Here is a 13,117-nt window from a genome sequence, read left to right as displayed (position 1 = left end):
ACCTCTGCCTCATCATTTGATGTTGATGACCAAACTGACCTCCTTAGTTTTCGACCCCCTTGGTCATTTTTGTTGTCTGCAGATGATGAGCATGACAGTATTCTGGAAAGTTAAAATATAAAATAAGGATCACTATTGGCTTTACTTTTAGGAACCTCTGGGTACCCTGGTTAAGAAGAATTTTGCTGACAATGCTAACCAGCGACATAATCTTTGGAATTATTTTCCTCTACCAGAGTGTCTTTGGATTCCTAGGAAATGCAACTGTGTTTGTGGTGTATATGAACAGTTTCATAACTCATCCCCAGCAAAAGAAGCCCAAAGATCTGATCCTTACCCACCTAACCGTGGCCAACACGGTGACCCTTCTTACCCGTGGGGTCCCAGAGACCATGGTGGCTTTTGGGATGAGGAATATTTTCAATGATGTTGGGTGTCAGAGTGTCATGTACATTAACAGAGTATCTCGTGGCCTTTCCATCTGCACCACCTGTCTTTTGAGTGTCTTCCAAGCTGTCACCATCAGTCCCAGCACCTCCCAGTTGGCCAGGTTCAAACTCAGGGCCTCCAAATACATCCTCCCTTCCTTCCTCTTCTTCTGGATCCTCAACATGTTGATCTACATCAGAGTGATTACCTCCGTTCAAGCAATCAGAAATGTTACCATCATGGGGCATGGATATGTTTTGAAATACTGTTCCACTATTCCGGATCTAGATTTTATCTGCTCAGTTACCTTTATAAGTGCCATGACTATCCGAGATCTCTTCTTCATATTCCTCATGAGCTGGTCAAGTGGCTACATGGTGAACGTGCTCTACCGGCACCGCAAACAAGTCCAGCATATCCACAGCACCTGTGTCACCCCCAGGTCCTCTGCAGAGACCAGAGCCACCCAGACCATCGTGGTCCTGGTCAGTTGCTTTGTTTGCTTTTACTGGATCAACAGCTTTATAACAGTCTATCTGACCAATGTAGTTGATAAAGATCTTCACCTCGAGAGCACAACGGCTTTTCTCTCAGCCTGTTACCCGTCCCTCTGTCCCCTGGTCCTGGTCAGCAGTGATCCCCGGGTCAGGAGGAACTGCTGCGCCCTGGGGAAGGGGAGACGTCCCTCTCATCCCATGAGGGCCGTGACCAGTCGAGTCACTCTTGAGCACTAACCTCTGCCTTGGGCCCACCAGTGAGTGGTCCGATCACTAGGCAAAAGCAGATTCTGCGAACAGGCTCTCCCTCTGTAGGAGACCTTCTCTGTCCTTGGACAGCCAGGACAGTGGGAGTTAAGGTTGACCAAATGAAGTGGCATGCTTGTATGTGTGTTTGTCTCTCCCCTGCCTGCCTTTTCTCAATCAATCATTTGCATTCATTACTTCATGTAGCGCACTGTATTCAACTCTCGGGAGAGTACAATGTGATTGAGTGGGTAAACACGAGCCCTGTGGAGGAGGAAACCAATCTCCTCTTCGCATTGCTGACCTTCTTCTCTTGCTAACCATTTCACTAGATTTGCAGAATACAAGCATCTGTCTGAACTCTTCACAGTCATTTGCACACAGAGAGATCTAAAGGAAGCAGCGGGAGGCAGAAGAGACAGAGTTTAGGTGGGTCAGGGACTGTGGCCCATCTAAGACCATTATAGGCAGGAATCACGTCTACCATAATCTTGACATTATCCTCTACTCATCTCCCTCATTCAACCCACCAGCAAAATCTGTCACTGAATTCTGTCCGTTCTACCTCCATACGATTGCTAAAATCCACTCTTTCCTCTCCATCCAAACTGCTACCCCGTTGATCCACACACTTATCATGCCTTGACTAAGGTACCAGCCTCCTTGCTGACCTCCCTGCGTTCTGTCTCGCCCCACTCCAGTCCACACTTCATACTGCTGGCCAGACTTTTTTTCTAAAAGTATACGGAGTCCACAATTCTCTACTCCTAAAGAATCTCCAGTGGTTGCCAATCCACCTCCACATCGAACAGAATCTCCTTGCCATTGGCTTTGAAGCACTCAATCAGCTCACTCCCTCCTATTTTACCTTGCTGAGTTCCTCCTACAACCCAACCCATTCATTTCTCTCTCTTAATGCGAACCTTACTTACTGTACCTTGATCTAATCTATCTTGCCACAGATCTTGCCTCTTGCCTGGGATTCCCTCCCCCTTCAAATTCTGTCCATTTGTTTTGTTTTGTTGTCTGTTTCCTCCTTCTAGACTGTGAGCCCGTTGTTGGGTAGGGATTGGCTCTATCTGTTGGCAAATTGTACTTTTCAAGTGCTTACTACAGTGCTCTGCACACAGTAAGTGCTCAATAAGTGCGATTGAATGAATGAATATCCCTCAGACGATCACTCCTCCCACCTTCAAAGCCTTATTGAAACAGCATCTCCTCCATGAGGCCTTCCTCAAACAAGCCTTCATGTTCTCTACTGCCTCTGCCTTTGGCAGTGTCCTTGAACTTGGATTTGCACTATTCATTCCCCCCATCCACAGCCCCATTGCACTGACGTATATATCTGTAATTTATTTATTTATATTAACATCTGTCTCTCCCTCTAGACTCTAAGGTCACTGTAGGCAGGGAATTTGCCTACCAACTCTCTTATATTGTACTCTCCCAAGCACTTAGTTCAGTGCTCTGTATACGGTAAACTCTCAATAAATATGGTCGACCGATTAGTTACCAACTTTATTGTGTTGCACTTTCCCAAACAGCTCTGAACACAGTAAGTGGTCAATAAATACCATTGATTGATTATTTCGTTGTTTCTACCTCAATGCTTAGTGCCTACTCTGATCATTATTACTAACATTATTATTGTTATAATTACTGAAATTATTAAGACTTTTGATTATAATAGAAGATCTCTCAGGCTCACAGGATGCCACACTGCTTCTCTCTAGACCTTTCCAAGGCAAAATAAACCTCAGATCTGCTTGGAAGAAATCTGGCATCCAGAGATCTTCCCCAACTCCTAGCACCCTTAGCTTCCAGAAGGCTGGTTGTTGGGGACTGTCCTTCCCATTCTGTTCTGTGGGAACGTGTGGGAATTCTTGGATAAATTTCACAAATCGTGTGCTGAACAAGTAACGCCTGAGACCAATTTTCTCCCCAGAGGTGATGGTGACAATCAAGTAGCAGTTGTGGACTCCGAGATTATGTCCAAGGCCTGTTCTTCAAGTGGGCAAAATCATCAGGTTTGCTTCTCCCAGAGTCACTTTATTTCTTATATGTTTCAATCTCCTTTGCTTTTAATTGTTATTTTCTGAAAGCCCATGTTGTCAATTTTTTGTCTGTGATTTATTTCTCCTTTCAAAATATCTGTCCTCCTTGTGAACTCTTGGTGGGACAGAGGATACGACTGCGAAGCAGTGTTGCCTAGTGGAGAGAGCACAGGTTTGGGATTCAGAGGACCTGGCTTCTAATCCTGGTTCCCTCACTTGTCTATGCCTCAGTTACCTCATCTGTAAAACGGGGGCTAAGATTGTGAGCCTTATGTGGGACAAGGACTGTGTCCAGCCTGATTATCTTGTATCTATTCCAGCTCTTTGTACAATGTTTACTACATATTAATAATAATAATGATGGTCTTTTTTCATTCAATCATATTTATTGAGCGCTTACTGTGTGCAGAGCACTGTACTAAGCGCTTGGGAAGTACAAGTCAGCAAAATATAGAGACGGTCCCTACCCAACAACGGGCTCACAGTCTAGGAGGGGGAGACAGACAACAAAACAAAACATGTAGACAGGTGTCAAAATCATTAACACATTACATCATTAACAAAATAAATAGAATAGTAAATACGTACAAGTAAAATAAATAGAGCAATAAATCGGTACACACATATATACAGGTGCTGTGGGGAGGGGAAGGAGGTAAGGCGGGGGGATGGGGAGGAGGAGAGGAAAAAGGGGGCTCAGTCAGGGAAGGCCTCCTGGAGGAGGTGAGCTCTCAGTAGGGCTTTGAAGGGAAGAAGAGAGCTAGCTTGGTGGATGTGTGGAGGGAGGACATCCCAGGCTAGGGGAAGGACGTGGGCCGGGGGTCGACGGTGGGATGGTCCTTGTTAAGCACTTACTATGTGCTAAGCACCGTTCTAAGTGCTGGGGTAGATACAAGCTAATCAGGTTGTCTCATGTGGGGCTCACAGGCTTAATCCCCATTTTAGAGATGAGGTAACTGAGGCACAGAGAAGTGAAGCGACTTGCCCAAAGTCACGCAGCTGATAAGTGGCAGAGCCGGGATTAGAACCCACAACTTCTGACTCCCAAGGCCGAGCTCTTTCCCTAAGCCACGCAGTACATAATAAGCGCTTGACAAATACTATTAAAAAAAAGGAATCGTGTTTTATTTTGACCCCAGCAGTTAGGACAGTGTGCTGAATGTGCTGAAGGCATGCCATTTAAACTAATATGGGCTCAGAGAGCAGTGCCAGCAGAAGCAGAGCATTAAAATAATTCTGTTTGTCCTTGAATCTCTCTTCCTGTCACCCATAGCCTGAGGTCAACCTGTCCAACCTCATTAAATATGGGTGCTGACCAGAGGCAGATGCCCATGGTTTGGAAACTTAGAGAGATGGAAGCCTTCTGGAATTCACGTCCTGTGCCAATTTACTTTTTGAAATGATCCTGGAGATTTTCCCTGGGACTAGAACTTTTTCATTAAATGAAGCAACTATACCGTTAGAATGGCTTGACCAGACAAAGTGTTTGTTGCAATGGGAAGAAAAGATTGTTCATTCTCTGGATAGGTCTCAGACTCCCGTTACAGACAGTGTCACAGCCATAACATTTGACACATTTGAACTCACGGCATCCTGTCCTTATAACAGCTGCTTCCCATGCGTATCCCCTGAAACCCGAGACACAATCTTTCCATCGCATGACTGGGTGTAAACATAGGCAACCCCAGGTGAATCTCTCTTAGCATTCAGGCTTTCTGATAGGAAGGGAAGGGGAGAAATAGTAAGAAAGAGATTTTCAACTCACGACCATGTTGATGTGATGCCACAGTATGGTTTCCTGAATGTAATCTGTGTAAGCAGGTTAGTTCCCAGGGTCTCAGCCCTACCTGTTTCTGCCTAATCTCAGTCAGAAAAGCCTGTGGGGAGAGAGGCTTCTGCCTTTTGGGAATAGAATCAGCCTGTTCCACGGCCTTCGGTAGGCAGCAATTGCAGATAGATCCTCAATGTGAGGTTTCTGCAGGATTACAGTGTTATCTCCCTTATCCCGACTCTGTGTGCTCCCCTCCACGTCTCTGATTCTACTGCTCATCCTCAATAGAGATCATGGGGATGAGATGGGATATGAGAGAGCTTAATAGGAGTTTAAGAGGAGTTTAGTGGCTCATTTCCTCCCATAAACCAGAATGGCTTCTTACCTCATTTAATAATAATAATAATGTTGGCATTTATTAAGTGCTTACTATGTGCTAAGCGCTGGGGAGGTTACAAGGTGATCAGGTTGTACCACGGGGGGTTCACAGTCTTAATCCCCAGTTTACAGATGAGGTAACTGAGGCACAGAGAAGTTAAGTTCTTTGATCTTCACCCCATGGGGTGCTGCAGATCATCTCCACTGTTACTAATGTTCTCCCTCTCCTTTGGACTGGGATCCCTGGCATAGTAGATAGAGCGTGGGCCTGGGGGTCAGAAGGTCATGAGTTCTAATCCTGGCCTGCCACTTGTCCAGTGTGTGACTTCAGACAAGTCACTTCACTTCTCTGGGCCTCAGTTCCCTCATCTGTAAAATGGGGGTTGAGAGTGTGAGCCCCACATGGGACAGGGACTGTGAGCCCCACATGGGACTTTGCCCCCCTTCAAAGCCTGATCGAAGGCCCATCTCCTCCAAGAGGTCTTCCCTGATTAAGCTCCCTTTCCTCTTCTCCCACTCCCTTCTGCGTCGCTCCAGCTTCAGGGAATATGCCCATTTATTGTTATACTGTACTAACTCCCAAGTGCTTAGTACAGTGCTCTGCTCACAGTAAGCACTCAGTAAAAAGATCGAATGAATGAAATATCAAGAACACTGCCTGCTCTTATTTGCTGTGTGACCTTGGTCAAGTCACTTCACTTCTCTGTGCCTCAGTTCCCTCATTTATCAAATCAGGATTCAATACCTGTTCTCCAAGACCATTAGACTGAGAGCCCTATGTGAGACAGGGACTGTGGTGGATCTGATTGCATTGTACCTACCCTAGTGCTTGGTAGGGTGTTTAGCCCATAAAAAGCAGCATGGCCTAGTTCATTCATTCACTCGTAGAGAAGCAGCGTGGCTCAGTGGAAAGAGCCTGGCCTTTGGAGTCAGAGGTCATGGGTTCAAATCCTGGCTCCACCAATTGTCAGCTCTGTGACTTTGGGCAAGTCACTTCACTTCTCTGGGCCTCAGTTACCTCATCTGTAAAATGGGGATTAAGACTGTGAGCCCCTCGTGGGACAACCTGATCCCCTTGTTACTTTCCCAGCGCTTAGAACAGTGCTTGGCACATAGTAAGTGCTTAATAAATGCCATTAAAAATTGTATTTATTGAATACTTTCTGTATGTGGAGCACTGTACTAAGCACTTGGGAGAGTACAGCACAACAATAAACAGGCACATTCCCTGCTCACATGGATAGAGCAGGAGCCCGGGAGTCAGAAGAACCTGGGTTCTAATCCCAGCTCTGCCACTTGTCTGCCGTGTGACCTTGGGCAAGTCACTTCACTTCTCTGGGTCTCAGTTACCTCATTTGTAAAATGGGGATTAAGACTGAGCCCCTTGTGGGAAAGGGACTGTGTCCAAACTGATAAAATTTTGCCTACGCCAGCACTTAGTACAGTGCATGGCACATAGTAAGCCCTCAACAAATACCATAAACAAAATAAAATTAAGGTGGCATTTAACAATCCCATGATGATTATTAGGTTCTTTATCCTGGCACCTCTCCCTAAATTGGGAATCCATCAAGTATGTATGCACAGCATGGGATAATGTGTTTGGTTGTAAGGGAGAAGCCATGGTGCTTTCTAATGTATTAAAAATTGTAACTGGAACATGAAAGATCCATAAGAAGAAAATGAGAAAAGTGGTTGAGAGATGGAAGTGGTGTGAAAAGCGTACAGAGAACATTCACTATAAAATTGCAAGATATTCTAGACCTCAAGCTTATTGTGGTTCAAAGCCCTACTGAGAGCTCACCTTCTCCAAGAGGCCTTCCCAGATTGAGCCCCCTTTTTCCTCTCCTTCTCCCCCTCACCCTACCTCCTTCCCCTCCCCACAGCATCTGTATATATGTTTGTACAGATTTATCACTCTATTTCACTTGTACATATTTACTATTCTATTTATTTTGTTAATGATGTGCATTTAGCTAATTCTATTTGTTCTGATGACTTGACACCTGTCTACATGTTTTATTTCGTTGTCCGTCTCCCCCTTCTAGACTGTGAGCCCGTTGTTGGGTTGGGACCGTCTCTATATGTGGCCGACTTGTACTTCCCAAGTGCTTAGTACAGTGCTCTGCACACAATAAGCGCTCCCCAGCACTTATTACAGTGCTCTGCACAGAGAAGTGCTCAATACAATGATGGATTGATTTCTCCAGGACTTTCAGCTGCTACTATCTGTCTGGACATTATAGGTATTCATTGTTCTGTAGAGAAGGAGCTGACTCAAATGACCTTTTTCTCTTCACTTCTGGATCTATTTATTTGTGTCTATCAACACCCAGGTTCAACCACTGATAAAGCTGCAGAAAGTTTCTTCCCATGCTTATAGTAAGATTTGTGCACTCATTAAATAATTTTTCAGTTGAAAAATGAAGCCATCCATGTGATATGACCAGACAAAAGGCTTGCAGTGGAGGGGAAAACATTGCTAATTCTTGGGAGAGGTCTCAGATTCCATTTCAAACAGTGTCACAACCATTGCGAGTGACACAGTAATCAAAAGCCTAAGGGAGATGAGCTCACACCATCCTGTCTCTATAACTGTTGCTTCCCAACCGTGTCATTTCAGGGCATAGACGGGACAAGTCTTCCATCACATGATCCAGGTGAGGACCTCTTAGCTTTGGGGCTTTTCTGGATGAGGGGAAAGGAGAGATGGAGAGAAGAGAGCCTAGGGCCAGAGCCATGTGAATCTGATGATATAACAGAAGAGATTGCGGAATCCATGTAAATGGAATCAGTGCCTCTACCCTGACTGTGTCAGACTGCTTTTGTTAAGCTCAGTCTGGGGAACTTGAATCGAAGGAGGATTATGGGGAACAGAATCAGTTGATCTCAAGGCCCTTGGAAGAAGACAATTGCAAATCAAGTTTCATTTTACATTTTCTGTTCGTTTCCTGGATTGTCTTGTTTACCCCGACTATGTGTGTTACCCTCTTTGTCCTGAATTTAGGTGCTGCAGGGAGTCTGAGGAAGTAATTAGGGGTAGGTGAAAAGGAATATGGAAGAGGAATCTCAAGAAATGATCATGATAATGACTCACCATTCCTGAAATTGACACTATGCCCATATAGTTCTATAGCCTATATCTTTGTGAGAATGCCTTCTTGCCTTTGATGTTATTTTGTCTTCACACCATAGTACAGCACCAATGATCTCCGTGTTACTAATGTAGAAATCGAAAATCAGGGATGTTAAGTGTCTTGGTCCAGATCACACAGGACATCTGTCACAAAACTGGATTAGAACCCAAATGACTCAGTGTCTAGCAGGCCACTAAACCATGAAACAACCAATGCCAGTGTGTTCCATCTGTGAAGTGAAGCTTGCAGAAGTTTTTGTTTTAATAATAATAATGATGACATTTATTAAGCGCTTACTATGTGCAAAGGAATTGAGATTTTATCTTTGAAGTTATTCTTGAGGTTATTTCCCAGAGGCTAAAACTGACTTTCCAGAGATTCCAAGCCTACCAGGAAGACATTGCTTCTTCTAGAAGAGATTGAAGTTGGTATATTGCTTTGGCCAAATTCACCCAAAGATCAGTCACCTACACTGGCCTTCCTAGCCCCATTCTCCTTGTTCCCCTTGGTTTTCCGGACCCTTGCCAGAATTCTGGGATCAACAAGAAGTCTTTCCAGTCACCCGTCATTCCTCTGTATTCTACATCTATTTCTCTAACTTTGTTTTTTTCTGTCTCTGACACATTGGATCTCTGCTGCTGCTGCTGCCAGCGATTACTGGCCAATCTCCTCCCACCGGGGCCACAAATTTGAAGGACAAAGAGAACGGACTGGGAAAGTGGGTGGCGGTGGAGGTGGAGGCGGTGAGTGCTCAGAGGAGAAAATATTTTGTTCTTTCCCATCCCCCACCTCTGCTTCTTTCTCTTATTCTTCTAGCGCCATCGCCAGCTCTCCCTCATCCTATCCTGGCTCTGCTCCCTGACTATTATTATTATTATTATTATTATTATTATTATTATTGTTGTTGTTGTTGTATTTTTTATGCATTTACTGTGTGCCAGGCACTGTATTAAGCACTGGGGGGAATACAACCAAATTGGGCTGGGCACAGTCCCTGTCCTACATGGGGCTTGCAGTCTTAATCCCCATTTTACAGATGAGGGAACTGAGGCACAAAGAAGTGAAGTGACTTGCCCAAGGTCACACAGCAGACAAGTGGCAGAGCGGGAATTAGAACCCAGGTCCTTCTGACCACCAGGCCTATGCTTTATCCACTAGGCCACACTGCTCCTCCATCTACGATGTCTATTTCACTTATTACTCTATTCATTTTACTTATTACTTTATTTTACTATTACTCTATGTTACTTATTATTTTATTTATTTTACGTATGACTCCATTTATTTTACTTATTACTGTATTTATTTTACTTGTACATATTTACTATTCTATTTATTTTATTTTGTTAATAAGTTTTGTTTTGTTGTCTGTCTCTCCCTTCTAGACTGTGAGCCCGCTGCTGGGTAGGGACAGTCTCTATGTGTTGCCAACTTGTACTTCCCAAGCGCTTAGTACAGTGCTCTGCACACAGTAAGCACTCAATAAATATGATTGAATGAATGAATGAATGAATTTAGCTTTAATTCTGTTTGTTCTGATGACTTGACACCTGTCCACATGTTTTGTTTCATTGTCTGTCTCCCCCTTCTAGACTGTGCGCCCGCTGTTGGGTAGGGACCGTCTCTATATGTTGCCAACTTGTACTTCTCAAGCGCTTAGTACAGTGCTCTGCACACAGTAAGTGCTCAATACATATGACTGAACGAATGAATGAATGAATCTAGTGCATCTGCCTCCTCTTAACCTCCCAGCCGCCATTCTCTCCCCACTCCAATCCGTACTTCACTCTGCTGTAAGAGTCATTTATCAACAACAATGTTCCATTCATCTCTCCCCACTTTTCAAGAACCTCCAGTGGCTGCCCATCCGCCTCGGTATAAAACAGAAATTCCTTACCATTGGCTTTAAGGCACTCAATCCGCTTGCCCTGTCCTATCTCACCTCACTAATCTCCTACTTCAGCCCAGCCCACAAATTCCACTCCTTTAGCGCCAGTTTAACTCATTGTGCCCTGATTTCATCTATCGCACCACTGACCCCTTTCCCACGTCTAACTCCCAGCCTGGAACTCCCTCCCCGTCCATATATGCCAGACGACCACTCTTCCAACCTTCCAAGCATTACTAGGGTCACATCTCCTCCAGCAGGCCTTCCCTGATTAAACACTCTTTCTCCCAGCTTTCATTCTCTCCTGTGGCATCTATGCCCTTCCATTTGTGACCTTTGGACATTTGATAGTCTCACCACCCCCACCCCACAACACTTATGTACATATCCTTATATATTATAACTTGTTTATTCACATTAATGTCTGTCTCCCCTTCTAGAATGTAAGCTCATTGTGGGAAGGGAATGTGCTAATTCTGTTTTATTGTGCTCTCCCAAGTTCTAATCCCGACTCCGCCACTTATCATCTGTGTGACTTTGGGCAAGTCACTCAACTTCTCTGTGCCTCAGTTACCTCATCTGTAAAATGGGGATTAAGACTCTGAGGCCCACGTAGGACAACCTGATTACCTTGTATCTACTCCAGCGCTTAGAACAGTGTTTGGCACATAGTAGGCGCTTAAAAAATACCAGCATTGTATCTGTTGCCGAATTGTACTTTCCAAGCGCTTAGCACAGTGCTCTGCACACAGCAAGCACTCAATAAATATGATTGGGTGAATGAATGAATGAATGAATGAATGAATGAATGAATGAATGCTCAGTAAAGTGGTCTGTACCTAGTAAGCATCGAATAAATACCAAGGATCAATTGATTGCCCCACATCAGTCCTCCAACTCTGGGGCTGTGGGGTAAGAAAAAGTGGTGCAGCAGCCAAAAGAGGGGTCTGTTGCTTTAGAGCTGTGAAGCGGGAAAAGGAAGATAATTGTGTGGATTTGGAGTGGAAGAATGCTGAAGGGAGCAGCAGAGGGCAGATTCAGGCACAGGGAAAGGGACCAGGACAGGATGAAAAACTTGTGGCTACTAGAGTAGTGAAATTCCATCCTTTACTTGCAACTGTCCAGGTAAAAAGCTGACTCACGGTAAAAAGCGGACAGGGAAGATGGTTTTGGCAAACATGCCAGTCCTGGTTGCAGCTCAATATAGGGTGAGCAGCCATCAGGAATCTGAACAGGACCTCTCCTTGGGAAAGTTTCCGCACAAGGAAGAGGATGCTGAGGATCCTGGGGAAAGAAATAGCCTGGTGGAAAAAGGCTCTGTAAAGGTCTGGCGTATGGTCCGTGAGTCTCCCAGGAGTCACAGCCAAGAAAGTCCCAGGGGTTGGGCATGGAGCATCTTTGGCACTTGGCAGCTGGTGTCCAGTGAAGGCACTTAGTAAATGCCCGGTGGCCTCCTTCCTTTGTTAGGTAGGACTCTTCCAGACATATAGCTGAGCAAGAGTGGCAGGAGAATTCTTGCCCTTCCCTCAACTCCAGAAGGAAAGCTGGAGAGGTGAAGGCAGACCACTGACCCCTTCCCCACCTCCCCAACTTCACATCCCTGTAGAAAGATCTGCAGTTATTAAACTCCTGTCCCTGAATTGGTCCTCTGAGTCATGTTGCCCAACATCATGACCTTACCATGCACTGGGCATTAACCAACTCCCTGTCTTGCTAGAGAATATTTCCCACGCATGATCTTGGGCAACTCACTGTATTTATCTGGGCCTCTGGTTCTGCATCTGTAACAGTGGAGATTGAATACTTACTCTCCCTCCTTACTAGACTGTGATTCTCTGATGTGGGACAGGGGCTATGTCCAACCTAATTAATAATAATAATGATGGCATTTATTAAGTGCTTACTATGTGCAAAGCACTGTTCTAAGCGCTGAGCACTGTTCTAATTAACTTATGCCTACCCCAGCACTAAGTATAATGCTTGGCATATAGGAAATATTTAATAATAACGATGGTATTTGTTAAGCGCTTACTATGTGCCAAGCACACAATTATTATTATTACAAATCTCACTCTTCATAAGAGTGTTCATGGCTCATCTTCACTTCTTTCTGTAAATGACTAGATTCATTCATTCATTCAATCGTATTACTGTGTGCAAAGCACTGTACTAACCATTTGGGAGAGTACAATAGAACAAAAAACAGACACATTACACATTCCTGCTTACAACAAGCTCCCAGTCTAGAGGGGGAAACAGACATTAATAGAAATAAATCCATGAATAAATAAATTACAGATAATGATAATAATGATAATAATAATTGCGGCATTTGTCAAGCGCTTACTATGTGCCAGACACTGTACTAAACATTGGGGTGGATATAAGCAAATGGGGTTGGACACAGTTCCTGTCCTCCAGGGGGCTCACAGTCTCAATCCCCATTTTACAGATGAGGTAACTGAGGCACAGAGAGGTAAATTGACTGGCCCAAGCTCACACAGCAGACAAGTGGCAGAGATAGATGATGAAATCTAAATATGAAATCTAAATACATGAAATTTCAGTATTCCATGAGAGGAAGAAAAAGATTAATTTCATTATAAGAACTTATGAAACTGAGACATCTCATCAGATGTTTCTTTTTCTCACACTCTTTTGTGTCCCTATTTTGTGATCCATGCAGGGAGAGGGGTCAAGCCTTCATATATCACTTT

The 13,117-nt window shown here is 44.4% G+C and overlaps 1 protein-coding gene across 1 annotated transcript; it reads left to right on the top strand.

Moving 5' to 3' along the window:
* Nucleotides 1–191: 191 nt before the first annotated feature.
* Nucleotides 192–8,400, top strand: LOC119923091 (vomeronasal type-1 receptor 3-like). The gene is made up of 2 exons (XM_038742641.1): nucleotides 192–1,073; nucleotides 8,383–8,400. Exons 1-2 carry the CDS (start codon nucleotides 192–194, stop codon nucleotides 8,398–8,400), a joined length of 900 nt encoding a protein of 299 aa, XP_038598569.1.
* Nucleotides 8,401–13,117: the final 4,717 nt, after the last annotated feature.

This window comes from Tachyglossus aculeatus, unplaced genomic scaffold (genome assembly GCF_015852505.1).
Source record: "Tachyglossus aculeatus isolate mTacAcu1 unplaced genomic scaffold, mTacAcu1.pri scaffold_143_arrow_ctg1, whole genome shotgun sequence".
Taxonomy (NCBI): Eukaryota; Metazoa; Chordata; class Mammalia; order Monotremata; family Tachyglossidae; genus Tachyglossus; species Tachyglossus aculeatus.
Note: the sequence above shows the minus strand (reverse complement) of the source record. Positions and strands in the feature narration are given on the sequence as shown.